We start from the raw sequence: 25,602 nt of genomic DNA, 5'->3' as shown, positions 1-25,602 counted from the left end.
GCTGCTCAAAGCTCCCCTCTCTCACAGGTGAACAGAGAAACTTCCTTCTATCCAAGTAAGGTATGGGCAAACACAGAAACTTGTAACACAGCCCTAAATTCAGCACTAACCTGAAAACTGGACTATAGTAGCTTAGAAAGGCTGGAAAACAAGTATTTTTTTTTGTTTTTTTGTTTTTTCAGAAAATACAGCAGATACAATCAAAAAAACACTTTAAATGCATAGAAATGGCTATCACACTTGAGTGTGTAGCCTACAACAGTTAAACAGGTAATTTAAACACAAAAATGACTGTTAAAGTGCAGGCAGTAAAATAAGTACAATATGTAGCTGAAACAAGCTTATTAAATCACAGAAACTCAAAAAATTTGGCGCTTTAGGTGGAATTTGCTAAAGGCTCCAAGAAAATGCAGAAAAATTATACTTAATCACTCCAAAGTCTCTCTTTTGTCTCTCTGCTGTTGTAGAACTCTGCAGGGCACCAGGCAGGAGCTTGCTGAGCTGTATACTAGCACAAAAAAAATAATAGGGCAGTTGTGGTACTATGACCAGGCCGAAATCCATGTTTGTACTAGAAAAAGTAGATCGTTAGCAAGGAGGTGGTTCATAAGTTGCAGGTGGACACATTTTTCCAGAATTTTAGATAGAGGAGACAGAATAGCTATTGGTCTATAGTTGGAAAGGTCTTTTGATAAAGCTCCTATGTGCAGTGGGTAATATAGGATATTTTCCAGAGTTTGGGTACATAATGTTCTGTAATGGAATGATTGATCAAGCTAGAGATGGGAAATACATTATCGTCATCATCATCAGCAGCAGCAGCAGCCTCCTTTTTCTTATTTTCTGCGTGGAGCCAGGGTGTCATGTTAACTATCACTATCTCTCTTGATTCAGTACCACTTTCCTACCTTTTTTTTACAGTCATACCTGACTGTTGTAGGTCTTCTGTCTCCCAAATTATCTCTTTGCTGGGTGACCTTGCTTCCTCTTGCCTTCCTCCTGTCTTTCCCAGATCTTCTTCACCGGATCATCATCTACTTTCCTGCACATGTGCCCAAACCATAGTAATATATTCTCTTTGACGTTCTCTGCATTTGGAGCCACTTTGGTTTTTTCTATGATGTCCTCGTTTTTTTAGTTTGTCCCACAGTGTGCATCCACCCATCTCAGGTGGTCCCTCTCCATTACCTCTAGATACCTGGACTGCTCTGCCTTTACTGCCATGTTTCTGTACCATTTGGTAGTACTAGTCACACCCTGTTGTGTCCACCTTACTTTTCAGCTTCTCTGTCACAAAGTACTCCTGACACTGTGCCAATTGGCAGTAGTCCCTCTGATTCCAGTTTTGACCTCGCCATTCAGACTTCTCTTCTTAACGACCCCTCCCAGATACCTGAAGCTGTTTACCTGTTCCACTATTTTCCCTTCTTTTTCAATTTTCACATTCCATTGATTTCCTTCATTTGCTGCTATGACCACTGTCTTGGTCTTTACTCTGTTTCATCTCATGTGTCTTCAGTTTTGCATTCCATTGCTGAAGTTCGTGTTCGTGGTCTGCTTGTAATGCCACATCGTCTGCATACAGCAGCTTTGTTGATTTGTCCCATCCCATATGATTTCTTATGTAGTCATCACCAGTATGGTCAGAACAGTGAATATACAGAAAGATGCATAATTTTTAATTGTTTGTCAGTATATTATTATAGAAGATTGAGTATATTCACTGTTGCACTCCCCCTCCCCCCCCCCCCGACACCATCACTTTAACTCTGTTTTCATGTTTGGGCATTCAGAGGTTGGAGTAGAGTGAGTTACTCTCTAAAGCTTGTTCTATCCACTTCCCCTTTCATTTTCCCACCAGGCTCCTTCCTTTCTCTGAACCCGAGTAGAACCTGGAGAGGCACATTTGTGCTGTGTGAGTGAATGCTTGTCCCTGATGAGTCCCCTAGGTTTAACTTGTGCTCTGGAATATTAGACAAGCTCCTTGTCTAGTCAGGGCAAGAAAGATCATGAAATGGCATTGGTTAATGTCCACTCATAACACAGATATCCTGGCATCCAAGTGGGAGGGAGCTGGATGAATTCAAGAGGAGGAAGTTAAGGCCGTGGAACTGAAGCCATAGCATCAGACTGCTGCAGGCATGAATCCCAGACGTGATGAGGGCAGCAGTGAGTACAAACATCTGCAGTTATGATAAATTCGTAACACAACTATCCTATGCTGTAGTAGTCCTTGAGTAGAGGCATATTCTGCATTTCTGTGTTGTGAATATTAGAAAAGTGCAATTGTTTTTCTGTTATGAATATTAGAAAACTGTGATTGTTTTTCTGTTGTGAATTTTAGAAAAGTGCGATTGTTTTTCTGTTGTGAATTTTAGAAAAGTGTGATTATTTTCTGTGTGACCCACAGCTGAAGGCTATGCTGCATTCCAGGAGGACAGCTCTGGAGATGAGGCAGAAAGTCCTTCCAAGATGAAGAGGTCCAAAGGCATCCATGTCTTCAAAAAGCCTAGCTTTTCTAAAAAGAAGGAGAAAGATTTCAAAATTAAAGAAAAACCCAAAGAAGAAAAGCACAAGGAAGAAAAACACAAGGAGGAGAAGCACAAGGAAAAGAAGTCTAAAGATCTGACTGCGGCTGATGTGGTCAAACAGTGGAAGGAGAAGAAGAAGAAAAAAAAGCCGACCCCCGAACCTGAAGTGGCACAGGCTGAGGTTCAGTGCACAAAGCCTATATTTGGGGTGCCTCTGAGCGAAGCTGTGGCAAGGACTATGATGTGTGATGGTATTCGGCTACCAGCTGTGTTTCGGGAGTGTATTGATTACATAGAGCGTCATGGCATGAAATGCGAAGGGATTTACAGAGTATCAGGTCAGTTGCTGGTAAAGAAGGCATATCACAGATGAAATTTGAAATTCTATTCCCTGTAGAGGACAGCACCTTTAATAACTTAACTGACTGCATCTGTTGTAAATTATAGTTGTGAAATTTCTGGAGGTTGCAAATTAGATCTGTGTACGCTATTAGATGATTGGTGCATTCTGTTTCACATATGTGTGTCAGATTTGAAGTTCGCTTTCTAAATACTTACATTTCTTTCCTTCCTTACTAGCAGGGTTGCATGAAAGTTGACAAGTTCAAGCTTTGAATTCTTAATTTTTTTGTATGTGAAATTAAACAATTAGCTATGGATGTTTCAGCTAATTGTTTGCCGACTGAGTGATATGTTCCTTAGCTTTTGCTCTGTGACATTGAAAATAAAAGTTCCTGTACAACACATATAGAAAGCAGTCTACAAAACCGTCTATTTTGTGCTCCCAAACAATCCTTTGTAAACGGACACTATTTCTGTTTATGCCTCTGGGTTTTGATTCCCTCCCAAGAGTGAAGCTAGAGGAACAGATGCCAGAATTTATACAGTATTGACAAGAACCCCCCCCCACTCCCCCAACAGGTAAGCCCTCTGAATACAAATAGTGCTTTTCAGGAGTGACCAAGTAGCAGCAGATGGATGAGTCTTGCACTGTGCTGTATAGTGTACAAATGGAGACGGAACTACAGATGATTTTTAGCAGGTCTTTTAAGCCTCTGTGCCAAACTCTTGTACTGTGGAAATGTACTTCACTCGTTCATGTAACACTTGCATGTGCTACCCCAATGGTCAGACGTGTTCTTTTCAAGTTCAGGTTGTGATTCAGTGCTTGACCCTGGGTCATCTTTTGGAGCAGGCTGTGAAGGAATGCTGTAAAAGTCACAAGAAGCATTTTACAATTTGCGAGATGTTTTATTAGTGACCTCTGTCTCTGTTGTGTTAGTATTCTGGAACTGTTCTTCACAGCTGTTCACCAAAGCGTTCATCAGCTGTCTAGTTGTGTTAGTATTCTGGAACTGTTCTTCACAGCTGTTCACCAAAGCGTTCATCAGCTGTCTCTGTTGTGTTAGTATTCTGGAACTGTTCTTCACAGCTGTTCACCAAAGCGTTCATCAGCTGTCTCTGTTGTGTTAGTATTCTGGAACTGTTCTTCACAGCTGTTCACCAAAGCGTTCATCAGCTGTCTCTGTTGTGTTAGTATTCTGGAACTGTTCTTCACAGCTGTTCACCAAAGCGTTCATCAGCTGTCTAGTTGTGTTAGTATTCTGGAACTGTTCTTCACAGCTGTTCACCAAAGCGTTCATCAGCTGTCTAGTTGTGTTAGTATTCTGGAACTGTTCTTCACAGCTGTTCACCAAAGCGTTCATCAGCTGTCTAGTTGTGTAGCGCTGCACTTGGCTGACAAGTTGGACAGCTAAGAGTTTTTTGGTTTCAGCATCGAGCCTTTTGCTCATTTTGGCTTGTGTCCAAGTTTTTGTTTAAACTCAGCATGTTTGCCAGTGTTGCCACAATACATGGTTGGGCTGCTACAACACTAGTATGCCAGAGGACAACTATGTGGCTTTGATTAGAAACCGGATCCAAACTACTGGGAAGTGACCAGTTTTTTTTTTCTTTTTATCCTTAGCGCTAGCACACACTAAAGTCCTTTTTTTTGTGCTTTGGTCAATTTTTGCACTTAAAAGTACTTTAAGTAGGTAGTTTTCCTAGTGGGAGAAGGGGGCTACTTCTATTGCAGGTGAAATTTCCTATTGGCTATGAGACCAGTGTCTTTAATTGGCCTGTTTGTTCTAGATTTATATAAACTCTTGAGTACTTACTTATGTCACTGCTCTGCTTAGCTGGGATGTAGCTACACGAGTGTAGCTACTTGGGCTTTGCCTGGAAACCAGATTCCACTGTCTGGGAAGTGACCGTTTTTTCCTTTTGTTTTTAATTAGGGTGTGCTAGAGGTCATTTTAAAATACTGTGCTGAAGTTTTGTGGATAGAATTGGTTTAGCAAATAGTCTTCTGGTGTGAGACTGCTACTGTTATAATTTTTTAGCATCTTTATTGAAATATTATTAATATGTAGGAAAAATACATATATGTAAAAGAAAACAAACCATGTTAACATGTTCATATGTATCATGTAAATGCATTTATACAATCATCAGTGCAACTTTACATAAATTGCTCATTTCCTGCCTTCCCTTAAACCTCACTCCTCCTCCAAAATATTATTCTGTATGTATTTTTCCCACAGTTTCCATTTTTTCTATGTAGTTTGCTCCTACCCTTTGTAAAGATCCCACTTCCAGTTCTTTTATTTCTGTTGCAATATACATTACATCAAATATAGTTGGTTTATACCTTGATTTCCATTTTATAGGAATTGTTTTTTTGGTAGCTACCAGAATTGAACTTAATAAAGTCTTACTATGTTCAAGCAATTCAGATCCTGTACCCCAGCTCAAAAAAGTTCCATAATTACACCCATTTGCTCACCCAGTATTTCTGACAGAGTACTCTGTAAGGAATTTTTAAAGTCTGCCAACTCATTACACTTCCAGAACATATGTTCCCAGTTACCTCTTTCTTCCCCATCACCTCCAACATTTGCCATCTTTGTTGCATATTTCAGACACGTGTCCTCCCATTGTTTCCTTGTGAACTGCTTATGCAATCTTTCTTGCCAGTCTTTTCTAACTTCCTCTGGTTGATTCCAGTAGTTAAAGTGCAGTATTTTATATGGCCAACTAGTTATTCTTTTTAACAGCAGCTTCTGTTCTAGATTCAACTAACTAAAATCAACTAAAAACTCTACCAGAGCAGGTTTTTCACTTAGGATTCCCCTTTCCCTTTCTCTTTGCCTTACGCTGATATCAGTCTCTGATAGAGAAGGCAATCTCTAGCCTGCAGTCCAAGTATCTTTTTGGCCTCTTCATATTCTGTTACCTTTTCTCTCTAGTTATTTGCCCCCAATACCTTGATTTCTTTGCCAATTTTCTCCAGTAAATTCCAGCCCCCTCTTATCTGTTCTCTGTACCTCTAATTGCAGTCATCCCTAATAGTAGAATCTCCTTTCTCCATCATAGCATTGGCTTAGTTCTTACAATACTTTCTTTTACTTTGAGTCTAATATTCTGTATGGCTGTTATTCCCCTGAGTAATCTGCAACCAAAATCCCATTCTCTCTTTATTTCTTGAACATTCCTTGCATCATCAGTATCTCTTTACATTTTGAATTATAGTTTTCTGCTTGAGTTGTGTATGAGCCTTGAGTATGTAGCTCTAAAGTATCCCTTCAAGTCAGGTAATTCTAAACCACTTTGTTATATTGGAAGGATCAACTTATCCCACTTGCTCCTTGCCATCTTCCCTTCCCATATTATACCCTTCAACTCTTTATTAATTACTATCTACAACTTCTCCTCTGATTGATAAAAATATCCCCAACCTTTATATAAAACTAAAGTGAATGAAAACATTTTTACAGCTTGTATCTTGCTTAGCTGTGTTGTTTAGAACTTCCAGTTTTTTTGTATTCTCTTTTGTTTAGTCTCTTCCCACATATCCTTAGCTGCCATAACAGAATCCTTTTTCAATCATACTCCTAAAAAAAAAAAACAACCAGTAGTTGGCAATAAATAGGACTGCCTTTACGATAAAAACACAGCCTTAATGGTAAAGCGCTTTCATTCACTAAAAAGTGAACTTAATCAGAACAATGCACTGTAAAGTACCACCATACTCCTAAGTACTTCATTTTATTGTATCCCCATAAATATGAGTATTGCTGAACCAATTCATGTGTGGTTATATAGTTTACAGCTGTAGCCTTTGTTTTATATTCATTAATTGTATATCCAGAAAAAAAATTTGTTCCACAACACTGAGATGTCCTTTTCAGGTTTTATTAGGTACAGAGTAATGTTGTCTACAGATAAATCCAACTTTTCTTGATTATGTTTTTCTTTCAGGGTCCTCCAGTACATCTGACTTTTGCAAATCAAGTTCCAGTCCTCTCCTATAAGTAATATTCCCAGCTGAAAGCTGATTTTGTACCAAAACGTTCTTAACCTCCATAGTAATAGTTTTAGGTGGAATATAGATACCTGCTAAAGTAACCCTCCTTCCTTGCCAGTAACCTCGTACTACCATGAATCTGACATTACTATCTTTTTTCCTCTTCTGTCATTATTGGAGCTCCTCTAGCAATTAGTAGAAATCCACTGTCCCTGATATTCTACTGAATATCCATCCTGAAATCCTTTCTCTATCAAATTCACATGCACACTACTTTCTGATGCGTCTTCTGTAGCATTATTATTTGCAGTCTGTATTTCTTAATATAATTCAATACTTTTACCTTTTTGTCTATACCTGTGAGACAATTCACATTACAAAATAATATGTTTAGTGTAGCCATTATGATAAAAATGTATCATTCCCATATATATATATATATATATATATATATATATATATATATATATATATATATATATATACACACATACGTATGATAGATTTTTTTCAATGTCTATTTCTAGCTTTTGTGTTACATGCACCCACTAATGCTTAGCAGGTTGATCTCTTATACAGCTGTTTCCTGACTTCTCCATTTGAACTTATATCACATTTTACAGACATTTTTTGTTTTAAAACCCTGAAACAGAAAACCAATCACAAGCCCAGAACCTGTTAACTTAAAATAAATACACATGCACTTCTGATAATGATATTTAACCCTTTGGATATGAACAGTTGTCCCAAATTGACAGCTTACACACACAGGCATAACTTAACCTAATATTAAACTTATCCTTGTTAAGATGCATATTACAGCCTGTGCTCCTACCTACTAATTGCCATCTGTTCTTGTCTTATCTTCATTACCCTCCCAAATGTGAAAAACAGCTTATATGCTTTTAAAAATAATTAACCTTTAGCCTTAAAAAATGTTCTGACTGTTATATGCAGCTTGTCTCTGTGGAAACATAAGCACCAAATGTACACTCTGCAATCCTTTTGTCTTACACTATTTGCCAAAGGAAAACTTTCCATTACATTCAGTATCCTCTTATTTACTTACACACACACACACACAAAACCTTATTAGGTTAAGCCAAATGCCTTCATCTGGACATTCACCTATGGAAAAGTAAGAGAGAACATATCAACTTCACATATATTATAATCTGTTTACTTTTACACCCCACCTCAACAACCCAAGGTTACAGCATATTAATTTAAGCATGTTTTTGTCCAGCCTTTCTTCCCCTTTACACTGTAATACCTACATTTCTTAGAACTAAAGAATAAAAAAGGCACTGTTTACTTCAGTTGTTTCCCCATATAACAGTAACTGAAAATGCTCCATTATATAACATACAATATATATCATGAAATGTTTTATACAAATATTGCTAAAAGCAAAAATAGTTTTACTTGGGTTACTTTTTTGTTTTTATCTCCTTCCAAATATTTATGACATGGTGAGGAATATGTCTTTCAGTCCCCCACAAGTTTAACAAAGTCAACAAAATTCCAATCTTTTCACTTGTTTCTTGTAAAGCCATATTTCACAAATCAAAAAACAAAAGAACACCACGAGGATATGTGCCCAGGATGGAACCAGAAACTGGAAACTAATTAATTGTAAAATAATGAAAGGGTGAACTCCTAATAGTAAGTTTTATTAACAACAGTAAATCCCTGCTAAGCACTTTCATCCAGAAAATCAGGACTTCATCAGAGCATGGGGCGAAGTAAAACAGTCAAGATTAAACAAAATACAACCAGTCAAAAAGCTCTGAGCATAATTAGAATAATTAATCTAATTAAAAACAAAATAGATGGATTTGAATTAATGTGCAAGAGTGAATAGTTAAAAGTGCAAAATAAAGTATATTTTCATCATATAATCATATTGGCTTCAAGCCTTAGCAGCAGACCATTAAGGAGTAAAATGGTGAAATGTTGGCTAGTGAAAATAATGGCAAAGTATTGGTTAAAAATAAATCACAGTATAAAACAGTATGAGACAACTCAATGATTTCAAAGTCAGTAATTTTAAAGTTGAGCAGCCTTAGTTTTCAGAACACTAGTAATAGAAATTTTATCATTTAAACCTGGGCTTTGGATAGCGTTTAAATCTAGCTGCCATAGTAGCTCCCTACATTCAAAGTGGGTCTCCCAGTCTCCACCTGTAGGTGAGATGTATAACTTGTCAGTAACCTCGAATTTAAATTTAACACCTTCTTTGATCGAGCAAGTGGTAGTATGTTTATATAGGGCATTCTCAATGTCCATCTTCCTGATATCATATAAATGTTCATAAACTCGCCTTTTTAAGATATGTTTGGTCTTCCCTATATAAAAACTGGAACATGAAGCACAAATTGCAGTATATACAATGCCCTTAGATTCACAGTTAGCCCAAAAGGAAGGACACAAAGGGTCTGGCTTTTGTAGCTTATGGGGTAGGTATCACCACCCCACATGTAACTATAGCAGTGACGGGCTCCACATCTCCACATGCTCAGGGTCCTGATATTGTTAGTAAAAGGGTTTTTCTGGAAGTTCAGAAATGCTTTTCAAGTTGTAACCCCTCGTGTGTGAAGCAGGGTGTGCTGCCAAGACACTCGAGCAATTTTGATGTCCATCTTAAAAATGTTCTAGTTGTAAATAATTTTGTTTAACATCCCTGCTAATAGAACTGTACCTCAAAATCATATCCCTAGAAAACTCCTATTTTGTGTGATGTTCCCATTAGCTGTATGTATTTCTTCTTGCCTGCCCAGCATAGGCAAATTTCTGTCCCTTCTCCCTAGTAACACTTCGCCTTTTATCCTACTTAACATCTGGTGTGGGTATCCCCTATCCAGGAACATACAGATTGACTTATCCAGATGTTCATCGTGTTTCACTGTTGCAGTCATTACTCTTGGGTTATCCTGCTGGCAGGCTACCCTCAAGTCGGCCAGAATTCCAAAGTCTAGGTCCAGCGTCGGTTGTTGTCGCCTCTTCCCTGACGTCAGTGCGCCAGGGGTATAAAAGATGCAGCCGATGCCATTTTTCTTCATTCTTTCTTGCCGCGCGGTTCCCGAAGCAAAAGCAGTTCGCAAGTGCCGGTCGGCCGACTCCTGAGATTTTCAAATCTGAATTTCAGAACCGAAGTCTTCATTAAAGCTAAGTACCCCATTGGGGAAACTTTATTCTTGCTCCAGACCCATGTCAGAAAAAGTAAACAATTGTATTTTTTGCGGGAAGCAAATACCTTGGATTTTCACTCTTACTGTATTCCTTAGGCCCTGATCACAATGTTGCTAGCTGTCGGTTTTGTGCTAGATTTAACCAACGCACTATTAAGCATCGGTTTGATTTTGCATTTCATTACTTTGGTCAAAGATTTAATTATATAATGCCGTCGGAATGGCCGATGACCGTTTACAAAAAACGCAAGGACAAGGAAAAGGATAGGCATCCGAGGTCCAAAACCGACAACGAGGCCTCTGCTAGGCCAGTCGCTGGTTCTCAGTGAGGCGCTTTCGCAGCCCCTGGCGCCCACTACCTCAGAGCCACAGTCCGCTTCCGACTCCCACGTGGAGCCGACTGGGCCTCTGGTACTCAAGGTATTGGACACTCGGAAATCATTCCCTCAGATGGGTCCGGAGCCGCTGAGCAGGCATCGGCTTCTGAGAGTGTCTTCAGATCTACACAACTATATATTAAGCCATCTTCAGCTTCAAAGACAAAGACTAAAGCAGCTCTAAAGACAAAGAAACAAGTACAGCATTCTCCTACTCAGACTTCCATGCCTCAAAAAACAAATGCTCAAAATGGCCGAAGACCTAATTACTTTGATCAGGGGCTCCCATCCCCCTCCTGATAAGAGGCCTAGGCAAGAGACAGAGTATGATTCTTCTGATCAGGTTTCTATTTCCTCTGATTCCTCTTCTGAACAGGATTATTCCATGCTTCCCTATGAGGATTCTGATGCTGAAGAATCCATTCCTTCAGCCTCTCCTCCTGAGGATTATTCTTTTGGGGAAACCCTGCATACCATGAGGGAGCATTTCCACTGGGAGAGCCAAGATTATTCTGAATCTAAGAAAAGGCTCAGAGATTTTCTGCTACTTCCTCAGGACAGACCCCTTGCTATTCCACCTGTTCTAGACATTGTAGATGTATTTTCAGAGTCCAACCTGTCCCCAGACTCTTTACCCCCTGCACCTGCTAAGCCAGCCAGATACTACAGGGTCCCGGATTCTCATAAATTCCTATATAAAAACCCCGCTGCTGACCCAGAAACTATATCTCAGGGTCCCAAAGGGGTTAAAGCTTCCATTGCAAAAAAAACGTGTCCCCTCTGATAGGGATTCTAGGGCTCTAGACAGATGGGGGAAAAAGTCTACACTTCCTTGGCTGTAAGGGCTTTAAATTGTCAGTTTCATATGCTTAAATATCAGCAATATTTAATGTCACTGCTTAAACAGAAATTGTTGACAAATACAAAATGTTCAGAGAACAAGGAATTGCAGGATTTATTGCATGCAGCTGAACAAGTGGGAAAGCATACTTTGCAATGTGGTTATGATTCACTGGAGGCCTCTTGCAGGGCCGCTGTTACAGGTTCTGTTATTAGAAGGCATGCTTGGTTAAAGGAACAGAATCTGCCTGATCATGTTAAAGCAAAATTATTAGATGCACCATTACAGCATGATACTTTGTTTGGTACTAAAGCAGAAGAGGTGTTGAAAAAATGGAGGATAAAGCAAAATCCATGCAGACAGTCAAGGATTTCTTACAGGTACAGCCACCCAGGTTTAGCAGGAACTGGCCTTCTAAAAATTGATCCTTTCCAGTGTCAGACAGACCACAAAGAGGCAGATACAGGCATCCCAGAGGCAGATCTCGGCCCCAAGGCTCATACAGGCCTAAACAATGGGGTGCTCCTACCTCCAAAAGCAGAGAAGACAAATCACAACCTTACAGGAAACTGTCCCAATGACTTTCCTCTGCCAGATCCAAGCACTTTTCTTTTGGCAGCCCCCTTAGGGGAAAAACTAGAACTTTTTTCATCAAATTGGCAAATGGTTACCCAAGACAAATGGGTCCTGAACATAGTGTCCCAAGGCTACAGGTTCCATTTTCACACTCTACCAAGGTCAAAAGGTATGCCAGACCTGCCACACAATCAATGGGCAGAGGCGCAAAAACAAATTACAGCCCTCGTGGACATGAGGACCATTCAACAAGTACCACAACAAGAGCAGGGGCAGTACCCAGAAAGGACAAAACATGGAGACCAATACTGGACCTGTCTATACTAAATATGTTTCTGGAAGTTCCAAAACTCAAGATGTTGACTCTACAGCAGCTACTGCCCATGCTGGGCAAGAAGGCGTGGCTCGTAACTTTGGACCTAAAAGAGTCATACCTGCACGTCCCAATCAGGCAATCTTGCAGAAGATACCTCAGATTCATAGCTGGCTCAATGCATTACCAATTCTCTGCACTGCCCTTTGGCTTATCTGCTGCGCCCAGGGTCTTCACAAAATGCCTGGCACCAGTAACTGCGTTTTGCAGACAAAGAGGAATTCAAATATATCCCTACTTGGACGACTGCCTAATTCAAGCAGAGAACAAAAACATTCTTCTAAAGCATCTGGCGTTTGTAAAAAGATTACTAATTGGCCTAGGGTACACAGTAAACGAAAAGAAATCAAAACTAGTGCCCTCTCAACAGATAATATTCCTGGGTGCAAGCTTAAATGTAACTGCCCAGATAGCTTATCTCACACCAGACAAACAAAAGCAACTGACTTCTTACTTCAAGAAATTGGCAACAAAACCCCACTCATCTGCAAGGAAAATCCCGCAGGCCTTGGGTTTCATGGCATCCTGCATTCTACTAATTCCATATGCCAGACTGCATATGACAAAACTACAATGGTATCTAAAAAGTGTTTGGACTCAGCATCGCCACAGCCTGGAGACAGTAATTGCACTCATTCCCTGCCTGCAACAGGAGTTTCGATGGTGGGCAGAAGCCTGTCACCACAACAAGGTTCTGCCATTCAGTTTACCCACAGCCAGACAGGCACTGACAACGGATGCATCAGATTATGCCTGGGGGGCCTATATGGCAGGAAAATGTATTCAGGGCACATGGCCTGCAAACGAGATGCATCTTCACACCAATCAAAAAGAGATGCTAGCTGTTCAAAATGCCCTGACAGCTTTCAAGGACCTGCTTCATCCAGGACAGCTACTGATAAAGACAGACAATACTACGGTCATGTGGTACATAAACAAGCAGGGAGGTACACATTTCTACCCCTTCTTCAGACAAGCAATGACCTTATGGGACACAGCATTGGCTTTTCAAGTTCACCTGCAAGCACAATTCCTGCCAGGAAAAACAAATATTCTGGCAGACGAACTAAGCAGAAACCTCATGGATCCCCACAAATGGAAACTGGATCCACAAGTCTTCAGCATTGATAACAAGGAAATGGGGATGCCCAGACATAGATCTATTTGCCTCCCATCACAACTGCCTATTGCAGAGATTTTGCACAAGGATTTATCACAAGCAAGCATGGAAAGTGGACACCCTACCCTTCAGCTGGAAAAATCTAACAGTATATGCCTTTCCTCCACTGCCTCTCCTTCCCAGGGTACTCCTAAAAGTCAGACAAGTGAAGCCAAAAATTATACTGATTGCACCAGACTGGCCACGCTAGCACTGGTACCCAATCCTAAAGAGCTTGTCTCAAGGTCCATCATGGATATTGCCTCAAACTTCTCACTTGCTGACCCAACAAATCAATCAGATCTTGCACAGCCAACTCAGGACCTTAAATCTGGCAGCATGGCGGATAATGTAGCCATTCAGAACACTCCTCTTTCAAAAGCTGTTATGGATGTTATCTTGGAGGCCAGGAGGCCCAGTACCTGAAAATCTTATGCAGAAAAATGGAAGAGATTCTGTGCTTGGAACCAGGAACAAGGCATTGACGTGTATACCAAATATTCCTCAGATTTTAAAATACCTAACTGAGATGCTGAACAAAGGCCTTTCTTTCTCATCAATTAAGATTCGTGCCTCTGCCATTTCAGCCCATTACAATATGGAACCACCTATCTTTTCTCATCCTTTAATAAGGCAGTACCTCAGAGGGGCCAAAAACATTAGGCCTCCAAGGAGAGCACCAATTCCGGCCTGGGACATCAATTATGTTTTGGAAAAACTCACACTGCCTCCTTTCCAGCCAGCATCAACAGCAGGTATAAAATTCTTATCCTGGAAAACAGCTCTGCTCCTAGCAATAACCTCTGCAAGATGAGTCTCTGAGTTACAAGCACTCATGGCTGTGGAACCTTTTATCATTTTTCATCCAGACAGGGTTTCTCTGAGGACAAACCCAACATTTATGCCTAAGGTGGTGTCCAGTGTGGCCCTCAACCAAACCATTCACTTGCCTACCTTTTCAAATCCACAGAACAAGGGTGAGAAAATTCTGCATTCTTTGGACATACACAGACAGTTACGCTTCTACTTGGACAGAACTAAAGCTTTCAGAAAGACTGAGCAACTTTTAGTATCTTATGCTGCAGGATCACAAGGAAAGGCCATCTCAAAACAGACTTATTTCTAAATGGATAGGCCATTGCATCCCTTTCTGCTATTTTCAACATGGCAAATTAGTGACTAAGGGCATTAGGCCTCATTCAACCAGAGCAGCAGCCACTTCAGCAGCCTTCCTCAGAGGGGTACCAACCAAAGATATCTTAGAGGCTGCAACAAAGCACTATCACTTACCTCTCTACTCTAAATCCAGATCAGACTTTGCCACTGCAGTTCTGCAGGGCCTCATAGCCTCTCCTAATCCTATTTAGCCCCAGCCACCCATCCTCAGCTTTGGGATTCAACCCAAGAGTAATGACTGCAACAGTGAAACACGATGAACATAGTTCAGTTGTGTACCTACCAAAAGTGTAGATGTTTGAGTGTATTCACTGTGGCAGTCCAGGTTACCCACCCACCATCCCCCTTTCTTTGCTGGGACTTATCTGTACTTCTCTATCCTATATAACCTATGTGGTGTATTTGCTTGTAGATGAAGGTATTGTTTATTTTAGTGCATGCTTTTATAAGAAATGTTTTTTTTTAGCCTACCCTTTTGGGGGCACCTGACATCTGGGGCAAGAACAACTGAAGAAAATGGCGTTGGCTGCATCTTTTATACCCCTGGCACACTGACGTCAAGGAAGAGGCAACAGCAACCAATGCCGGACCTAGACTTTGGAATTCTGGCCGACTGAGGGTAGCCTGCCAGCAGGATAACCCAAGAGTAATGACTGCAACAGTGAATACACTTGAACATCTACATTTATGGTAGGTACACAACTGTACTTTCTGTCACAAACAATAAGTTATCGGATATCATTCTAGAAAATCTAATAATTTGGTCTTTAACCAAATTTTTTTTTTTAATTCTAAGATGAATTCTGTTGTAGTGTAAGTAGGAATTTGAGAAGGCTGGTTTCCTGAAAATACTGGAAATAAATCTCCTCTCAAATTTATGTATGGCAACATCCAGATAGTTCAAGCGTTCACAAAACAAGTGCTGGTAAAGTGGAAAAAGTCAGTGGTCTCATTAATGTAGTTGATAAAATTTTTAAGCATAGTTTTGTTTCCAGTCCAAAAAATGGAAATATTTTGCCTAGTACTGTGAAAAAAGGGAATTCATGACATACACAATTTCCCGTTTCCACATCACCATATTGACAAAGGTGAGGGCACAAGCTTCCCCCATAGCTACACCTGTATGTTGTTTGAAATATTCCCCTTCAAAAAACAAGAAATCGTTAGTTAATACCAACTGCATGAGATCCACAAATAAATTAATTCTCCTAGTGTTTATGATCTCACAAGCCATAAGGGCTTTTCTAAACGATAGTGAACCCTCATGATGGGGAATACTCCCAAACAAATCAACCACGTCAGTGATTACAAAACCTAGATCACAGTGCCTGGACTCAGGTGAAACACTACCTAAAAAGCTCCATGAATCTCTCAATATGTGAGGTTGATATGTGGAGAAATTTTTCAAAGACTAGTCTAAAAAACAGCAAGGCGATGTGTTTTAGACCCCTGCACTGAAACGGTTCTCAATGAAAGGTCGGAGGGGTCTTTATGAACCTTGGGGATCCCAAAGATGGAAGGTGCTGTGAGATGTTTAATAGACAAAATCTCTTATTCATCTGTGCTGATGACACACTGGGTCCAACGCATCATATAAGAATGATTCAATTTTCTTATAAGCAATATGCATCTCATTCAGAGAGACTACACTGTATTTGGTGTCATAAAGCAAATCCAATAAAATGGCTCCCCCACCCTTATCTGGTTTCATAATTTGTAAAGATTTGTCCTTGGATAATTCTTTTAAAAGTACAGATTCAGTCTTGTTCAAGTTATAATATTTTCTACTGTTATTTTCACAAAGTCTATGAAGTTCAATTTCACAGACCCTGTCAAAAACATTTGTAATGGAATGCACGGCAGGGTTGAACATACTGGGAGTACAAACTGCTAGAAAAGAATCACTTCTAGTTTGAACATAATCATTAGAATCGTTAAAAAAAAAAAACAAGCCGAATTCCATTTCCCTCACAAATCGTTTCAATTCAGTAAGTAAATGTACAGTATTAGGCTCACTGTAAGGGCAAAGGTAAAACCTTTCTTTTTGAAAGAAATTAAAATGATCCAAGGTAACCCGAAGGTGATTATAATTAAAAATATGATAATCGACGCAAGTCAGCATAAGTTCATTCAAGCGGGTCAAAATCATTGGTTTCAGTGTCTCCTGGATCCTCTCTTCTTCCCTTGAACCCTAGTACACTTGTTTCTCATAATAGTTTTAATCCTTGAAAAATTGAGAATTGGGTGTTTCTCATTGTGGGGATAATAGGGGCGGGTTGTCTTCCTGAGGGGCTGGTACTAACCTGGTCAGAGGTGGAAAGTTGTGCTCCGATTAAAAAAAAAAATGCTCCTCTGTACTATGGCTGTCTGTGCTAAAACCACAGTTTTTGCCACCCACTGAAGAGAGGGCCCTGTTTAAATATTTCACAAATGTGATTGTTGCTTTTTAGTCTCACAGTTGCACCCACTGAAGAGAGGGCCCTGTTTAAATATTTCACAAATGTGATTGTTGCTTTTTAGTCTCACAGTTGCACCCACTGAAGAGAGGGCCCTGTTTAAATATTTCACAAATGTGATTGTTGCTTTTTAGTCTCACAGTTGTTCACTAATTTCAGTGTTGCTAGTCTTCATCCTGTTCATCTCACTCTCCCAACTCCAGACTCTGTGTTTAAGTCCAAGGTACTCCCAGTTCTTCAGACCAACTCCTTTGCTTTTTTCTGTCGGTCAAGCATTTCCTTTGTAACATTGGAAAAGGTTTCACTGACATAGTCTCTCTTAAGTTCTGTTACTAGAAGAAGGAGAAGCAGATTCCTCATCTGCTTGTTGGACAGACTTTTGTATTTCCTCCTTTGCCTTTTCTGCATCAAAAAATGACTTTGATCCTCAAGGAAAAAAAATATTCTGAAGACAGCTGGTTACAGCAGCTTGAATCTCGCACCCGCCTCTTGACATTCCCTGAGAAATAATCTAATTTCAGCAGGGATGTTATTCATGGGTGGGGACTGCAACTTGATTTGCAGTAGTGAGGATGTATCAGGGGGGACTGAGAAGGAAAACTATAACAGAAGAGGGTAGATTTCTGAAGAAATGAGAATATTTCATACAGATGATGTGAATTCACTAGTAGGAACTCTGGCAGAATTTACATATTATAAGATTCAATAAAAAAATAGATTGGATAGCAGTTATGTCTTACAGGGACATGTGTATTTAATTGAAAGCTTTGACTCGCATCCGGTACATATTTCAGATCGCGCACCGATAAAACTAAGATAAAGATGCAGGGTAATGAAGTGAAAATGAGGGCCTGGTGTTTTCCTACGAGGGCCTGGTGTTTTCCTACTTACAAATTATTCAGGAAGATATAAATGTATTTGGATGAGAGAGTTACTGAGGGATAAAATGAAAATGGAATGTAAAAATAGGATAGAACCAGATATGGGAAATAGGAATTATTTGGAGGAGTTGACAGAGCTTAAACTAGTTGGCCATCATCGGGAATTTGCCCTTTTCCCCATTGTAGTGTGATCTTGGAGTTGGTATATTTAGTTGGGGGTGTGGGTAAATTATTTGGTTCTTGTGATGGTCACTAGTTTGGTCCACTAGTCTCTTTCCCTGGGAAAAAATTTGCTGAAGAGATCACTCGCTGAATTTAGCTTTTGATTTATTGAATTCAATAAATAGGGATTTGACGGATTGTGTTTTCAGTGAAGTAATTTAGATCCATTTTGCAGACATCTTTAAAGCACCCTTTGCAAATGCCTCATTTGACATATCTTCATTGTTTGGTCCCTCCCTGAAAGAAAAAATGCAGAAATGTGAACAAGATGGTAAAATGCTTTCTGTCATAGCAGGAACCAAAAAGCCCAAAGTCAATCTGGTTTAGAAAATCCAAGTGACAGCTGTTTTGCCAACGTCTGTCAGGGGCAGCAGAGGTGACCCTTTCAATGGAAATGGGCCCAGAGGTCAAGGAGATCCAAAAAACCAGTGGCATTGTGGGCCCTTTTCTGACAGGCAACATCACCATCCCTGATGGTTTGCCACACAGCTCAGCTCCCCTTTGTAGCCATTTTGAGGTTGTTAGCCCATCTATTCTCCTGCATGTATGACAATCATTCAGGAAAACTAGTAAAGGGATAATATCCAGAAGCTATTCAAAATCCCTCTCCCAACCATCTCCAAGAACAAAATTCCCACTCACAAGTATTCCACCCCATCAATTAGAAGTGGCAAAATGAGAGCTTGTCTCCTTACTACACAAAAGAGCCATTGAAGAGTACCCACCAGATAAGGTCAGGATTTTATTCCAGGTTCTTTTTCATTCCAAAGAAAACTCAAGACCTCAGGTCTATCTTGGACCTCAGTCAGCTGAACATTTATGCAAAAAAAAAAAAAAAAAAAAACAGTTTAAGATGGTCATGGTGTAGTCGATTCTAACTTGCCAAAGGGCAAATGACTGGGTGTGCTCAGTGGATCTTCAGGATGCCCACCTCCAAATTAAAATGTCTAAAGTGTCTTTGAGATATCTACACTTCTGTCTTTCAGCCAGTCACTTGAGACCCCCCCCCCTGGTTTGGTCTCACCACAACACCCAGGGTGTCACCAAGTGCAGCACAGTTGTAGCAACTCGTGTATATTTTCAGAGTGTCAGGGTCTTCTTTTATCTGGCTGGCTGGCTCAGAGCCGCTGTGATAATTGTGTCCCCAATCAAAGCCAGAAACTATTAGCTTAGACTTCCTGTCCTTGGGTATTTAAGTAAATTATCAGAAATCATTCCTACATCCAACTCGGGCAAACCACTTCAGTGGATGACACCGGAATACGACCACTTCAGTTATATCTCTCTTATCAGACGGAATTCAGACACTAAAACTAGTCATTCAAAACCTTCTCCAGACTCTATCTTGTATGGTTCATAGGTTCATACTAGGCTATCTGCCCTAGGGCATTTATAAGCCTAGCCAGAGTGTGTGTGGTTTTCACCACCCCTTAGGATGAGAATACTATACCCATTAGTTTGCTGTGCCTCTGTCCAGCAGTGATACAGAGATGATTCCCGGGGTAAACCTACGATCTCCCATCCACTCGTCAAGATTTCTCTTGAACAGAGTCAGTGAGGGGCTCTGCCTCACATGGACTGGGATTCTGTTCCATAGTGTAGGGAGTCTCTGGGTGATGAATCTGTCCCTCCAGCACGTCCTATTTATATCCGTGTTGAGGTTTAAGTCTCTTGCTCTCGTGGCTCTGGTGGATTTGGATTTTTGAGGTGGAGCATGTCCATTAATTCTGGGTTGGACATGGCCTTGTATGTCAGGCACAGATCACCTCTGAGCAGGCGGTATGCGACTGAATAGAGTTGGAGTTTCTTCAGTCGGGCATCGTATGACATATGTTTGAGCCCCTTTATCCTTTTGGTGAGGAACTTTTGGGGTCTTTCCAACTGCTGCAGGTGTCGGGTAAGGTACATTCTGAATGGGGCGTTGTACTCAATCATTGGTCTGATAAGTGAAGAGTACAGGGGTACAATGACCTCTCCTGATCTGGATGTGAATCCCTTCATGATCAGGTGGGCAATGTTGAAGGTCTTCCTAACCACTTTGGCAATGTGAGTGTCAAAAGAGGTTACTGTCAACTTGGGTCCCCAGGTCCCTGATAACTTCTTCCGTGTTTAATGGATTACCACCTATGTGGTAATTAGGGGTTACCTTGTTTTTCCCAAAGGGTATGACTATACATTTTTAGGCATTTAGCTTAAGGCCATGGCTCTGGCACCAGTTATCCATTTCTATGAGACCTTTCTGGAGGATGTCTGTGTCTGATGGAGTGTCAATTATGGTGCCCAGTTTGCAGTCATCTGCAAATTTTGTCAGCCACAATCCCTTATGTTTGCCTGCACTTCAGAAAAATAAATGCCGAACAAGAGGGGCCCAGGACTGAGCCCTGTGGGACACCGCTCGTGACCGGCTTAGAGTCTGACATGGCACCAGCAACTCTAACCCTGTGTGTTCTGTCCTTGAGCCAGTTTGCAACCCATCTTGTGACATATGGGTTTACATCTAAGCTGGTGAGCTTTTCTATGATGCCCGAGTGGGGTATTGTGTCGAATGCTTTTGCTAGATCAAGGTAGGCTGTGTGAACTGCCTTACCCTCATCAATGGCCTTAGTGACTGTTTCGAAAAAGTCGACCAAGTTCAAGAGGCAGGATCTGCCCTTGACAAAGCCAAATTGGGTAGGATCCAGTGTCTGTAGGTCCCCAATGTCTTTATTTATGAGTTCCATTATGATCCTCTCCATAGCTTTGCAGACAAGGCTCGTCAAGCTTATGGGCGGTAATTTCCAGGGTCCGTAGAAGCACCGCCTTTGTGGAGTGGGACCACAGTTGCCGCACGCCATTCTTTGGGTACGTATCCTGTAGTAAGGCTAAGATTAAACAGCAGCCTTATGTGTGGGTTTAGTTCCTCATTGAGTTCGTGTAGCACACAGCCGGGGACACCGTCCGGTCCCATTGATGCTGTGTTTTTGCTTTAGAGAGCAGCTCTCACCTGGGCATCTGAGATGTTTGGGAGGCTAGACTCTGGTGGGATAGATATTTCTCCTTTTGGGGGAGGGAGGGAGAAATTTGCACTGAACCTGTCTGCCAGTATGTTGGCAATGTCTGTGGGTTCAGTGATTTTTTATCATTTTGGACTAATTCTGAGCATATCTGGGAGTTTCCACCCAGGTTTCTAACATAGCTAAAGAAGGCTTTATGATTGTCTTTTGTGTCATTAGCGATTTTTCTCTCAAAGTTGGCCTTGGATGATTTTATGAGTGATCGTAGTTTTTGCTAGTATTGATCAGAGATGCCTTCCCATTTAGGGATTTTGCTCTGTCATGTAGTAGCTTTCTCCTCTTGTTGTAGAGTTTGTTTATGGCTGGAGTCCACCAGACCGGGCCTGCCTTTGGTGGAAAAGGTCTTGATTTTATTAGGGATTGCTTGATCCATACATTCCTGGAGGTGCTCGTAGAAGGCATTTGTAAGGGTTTCAGCAGTGTGGGTTGTGGTTTCCACTGGCTCGGGGCCTTGAAGGATACCACTCCAGTCTTAAGAAGTGTGAAGTTTGCTTTTGAGAAGTTCTTCACTGTGGTCTTTTGCTGGGGTGAGGGGGATGTGGATCTCCAGTGAGATTAATTTATGGTCTGATCTCACCAATGAGGGATATACTTCGGTGTGGAGCATTTTGTCCCCATGTTTGTGATGATCAGGTCTAGTATATTTTCTCCTCTTGTGGGAATGGTGACTAGTTGTTCCATAGCATTTGAGTTTATGAACTCAAGGAACCTTTGGGCTAGGGTGTTGGGGCTTGAGTAATGTTCCCAGTCTATGTTTGGGTAGTTGAAGTCACCCAATATGATGGTGTTTGGAGAGACATTTATACTCTCCAGTGTCTTCAGGAAGGCTGTGTGGGTTTCCTGAGTTTGAGAAGGTGGTCTGTAGCATGTTACAAACTGTAGGGCAGTTTTACCTATGGTTAATTGCACCTGGATGGTCTCCGATGCTTCGTGCATTGCCACTAACCTGGAGGTGTGGGTATCCTTTATGAATATGGATACTCCCCCTCTTTTGTAGTTCGGTCCGGATTTTGGGGCGGAGCATGATATGAGGTATAACCTGATAGTGCTGGGGTGCTCTCAGGAGCCTTGAACCAGGTTTCAGTCACAGCACAAACATCGATGTTCTCCATACTGAGGAGGGCTTGAGGCGTGCATCTTGAGGTTTAGACTTCTGGCATTGAGCAGTATTACCCTTAGTTTTTCTCCATTTTTGTTTTCTAGGGCGGTAGGTTTATCATTTGAGCCTAAAAAAGGCACTATGGGGGTGGCAAGAGCCTTTGCCAATATCCGGAAGCCCAGGGGTGACAGGTGCAAGCCGTCCCTTGCGAAGCAGCGTGGCTTGTCAAGCATGTCATCCCAGACAGGCAGACATTGGATCCCCTTAGAATGACACCAGTAATTAAGCCAATTATTAAAGCTGATCATTTTGTCTCTGTATTGTGGCATCATTCTTGGTGAGGGTAGGATACTGCTCAGGGTCAGGGTCATACCGGCCTGGGCTACATAATCTGAGAGCTCCTCTATGTCTCTTTTCATGTAGTCCAGGGAGTACGTGTCAGGTCGTTCACACCGGCATGGACAATGACTGAGTCATACTTGTACTTGCTGTGGAGTGATCTGAGTGCTTGTGTTATGTGGATTCTAGCGCCTGACAGGCAGCTAACTGTGATCTTTTCCTTGTTCAGTCTGGTGAGTGGGACGTCAGTGTGTCTGACTATGGAGTCACCTATAACAAGTGTGTCTGGCATTGTGTTTGGCCTTAAGGGCTGTGACTGTTTAGCACACTGACTTTGAGAACTATGTGTTGCATGTCTTATGTCTTGAGGTGGCAGTTGCTTGGGTGTCTGCTTTGGAGGCCTCTGTAGTTTTGGTAGATTTTTGATCAGTGCCTCAGTATGTCTTTGTGTGTTTATGTGTTTGTTTTGCAGTTGTGATAGTTCTATGTGAAACTGGGTTTGTGGTGTGCGTGGTTTCCTTCTCCTCCTGTCTGGTCTTGCCAGTCCTGAGTTGAGAGAGCTCAGCCTCCAGTTTGGCTATATAGTTGCATCTCTCACATGTATTTGTGTTTTGTGGGAGAAGGAGTGGGTTGTCTGTGTACATGAGGCAATTGTAACATTGCCTCAAGATGCCCAGATTCACCAGCTGAACAGGAGAGGGCTAGCAACTGACCCTTGACATGCTAGAAAAAGTGAAAAAAAGTTTGCTGTGTAACTGAGTCAGAAGGGACCTATAGGGAAATGGGTACTCAAGGGGATTCTAGGCTAATGTAGTACTTTGTTTAGTATACAAGTACTTTACCTATATAAAAATGCTTTAGGAGCAAGTGCTGAGCTATTGAGATAGAGAATAGACTGTTTAGATTGCAAGTAGAGAAGTTCTAAGGGAAAAATTGAAGAGCAGACTTTACGGAGCCAGAAATAGTTTAACCTTGTTTAACCGGCGCTGCCCGATGGTGCTGCTGTAGTCCTCACGATTCTCTGTCTAATGGGTCTCATCCATAGTAATGGTCCAGTTTACTTGCTGTCATATGAGAATCCTGGAGTGGCTTCTCAGAGTGTAGTGGTTTTGGCTTTTACAACCCTTCAATATTTGCAGATAAAATTTGGTCGTGGCTAGACTCCCCTTATGTACATTCTGGCAGACAATTTATTCTTCAGTCTCCAGAAGCAGTAGTTACCATGGATGCTTCCTTCCTGTAGTGGGGTTATTTTACAAGGGGAGAATGGTCCAAGTGTTATGGACTCCAGAAGTAGCCAAACTTCACATAAATGTCTTTGAGATGTGGGCAGTTATCCTAGCATTGTAGGAACGTCAGTCCTGCCTTCCTCTTGGAGTGGTTTCTATCCAAGCAGGCAGCATGACAGTGGTTTGGTATATCAACAAACAAGGAGGAACTAGGTTATATCCCTAGTGCAGGGAAACGGTTAGCGTTTGGCAATGGGTGTTGGCCTTGCATTGTTTTTTTTTTTTGTGGCAACACAGTCTGTGGTCGCTCACTTGCCTTGTGGACAGGCTAAGCAGATCATTCCTAATGTCTCACGAGTGTCTCAATCCTCCAGTGGTGTAGCAGATATTCCATTGCTGAGACCTTCCTTTTTTGATCTTGCTTCCCCAGACAACACCAAGAGCAGCAAGCATTTTGCCATGACCCCTGCACAGGGACAGTCACAAAGTGATGCTGTAGTCAAGTAATAGTCCCCTGGCCTACTGTATGCTTTTCCACCCTTACCCTGATCCTCAGATTTCTCCAGAAAACAGTCACATGCAAGGCACCTGCCATCTTCATTGCCTCCTTTTTGACCCACGTAAATCTGGTTTCCCCTTCCTGGGCCTCATCTCAGGGACTCTCTCTCTCTCTCTGGATATTGAATCCAATACAGGATCTACTTTCACATTCCTTCAGGAAGCTTCACCAGTAACTTTTCAACCTCAAACTAGGTAAAGACCTTGACCATCATGCCAACTAATCCCCTGGTTTCTCCAATTCCTCTGGCCAACAGTCCATCTTTTTTGTCCACTGTGGTCAAAATTGTGTCTGTTTCCCAAAAGGAATCCATTAGCAAGCTGTATTGTGGAAAGTGGGGAATTATTTACTTGAGAATCATCACAAAACATTGACACATTTTCAGCCTCTTTCCTAGAAGTTCTTAATTTTCTAGCAGATGTGTTTGATTCAAGATCTAGTATTGTCACTACTGAAGTCCAGTTAGTGTCCATTTCTATTTTTTATATGGATTAACAGGACCACTCTTTGGCTTCACACTAACTCTGTAAAGCCTTTCTAAAAGGAGTCTTCTTCCTCAGGCCACCACAGAGGGAGGCTTTTCCTATTTGGGACCTAACTTTTATACTAGAATCCTTGACAAAACCTCCGTTTGAGCCTGCATCTACAATTCATCTGAAACTCCTTTCATAGAACACTTTTTTTTTTCCTGTTGGCCATAACTTCCATGAGAAGGGTGTCTGTAGTTCAACCACTCTTTAGTAGTACCTTATTTGGTCTTCCACATAGAGTATCCCTCTGAAAAACCATGTACCTATGAATTACCACATAGGTGGCAGTACACTAAACACCGAAAGTGTGATGACAGACTTAGGGACACAGGTGGACAGTGGTCTCGCATTCGATAACCACATCGCCACAACAGTTAGGAAATCCTTCTGTGTGGCACACCTCATCACTAAGGGCTTTTCATCCAGAAAATGGGAGGTCATTGTCCCACTATACTCATCCCTCATTAGACCCATTATAGAGTACAACGCCCCATTTGGTGTGTACTTCACAAGTCATCTGCAACAGCTGGAAAGGCCGCAGAAATACCTCACTAAAAGAATCACAGGCCTAAAGCAGATGCCCTATGCTGAACGTATAAAAAAAACTCCAGCTATACTCTGTGGCATATCATCTACTCAGAGGCAATCTATGCTTAACATAC

General features: G+C 41.3%; 1 protein-coding gene across 3 annotated transcripts in view; it reads left to right on the top strand.

Annotated features, from left to right (window-relative positions):
* The window catches only part of RALBP1 (ralA binding protein 1), a 597,292-nt gene that overhangs the window by 231,816 nt on the left and 339,874 nt on the right, over window positions 1-25,602 (top strand). For all 3 annotated transcript variants that reach the window (XM_044066564.1, XM_044066562.1, XM_044066563.1), the window contains exon 3: window positions 2,411-2,869. In XM_044066564.1, the coding sequence (XP_043922499.1) occupies window positions 2,411-2,869 (459 nt within the window). The remainder of the gene's footprint in view (window positions 1-2,410; window positions 2,870-25,602) is intronic.

This window comes from Protopterus annectens, chromosome 3.part1 (assembly GCF_019279795.1).
Source record: "Protopterus annectens isolate FY-2018-M chromosome 3.part1, PAN1.0, whole genome shotgun sequence".
In the NCBI taxonomy this organism is placed as follows: Eukaryota; Metazoa; Chordata; order Ceratodontiformes; family Protopteridae; genus Protopterus; species Protopterus annectens.
The sequence above is the reverse complement of the archived record's forward strand: the minus strand, read 5'-3'. Positions and strand labels throughout refer to the sequence as shown.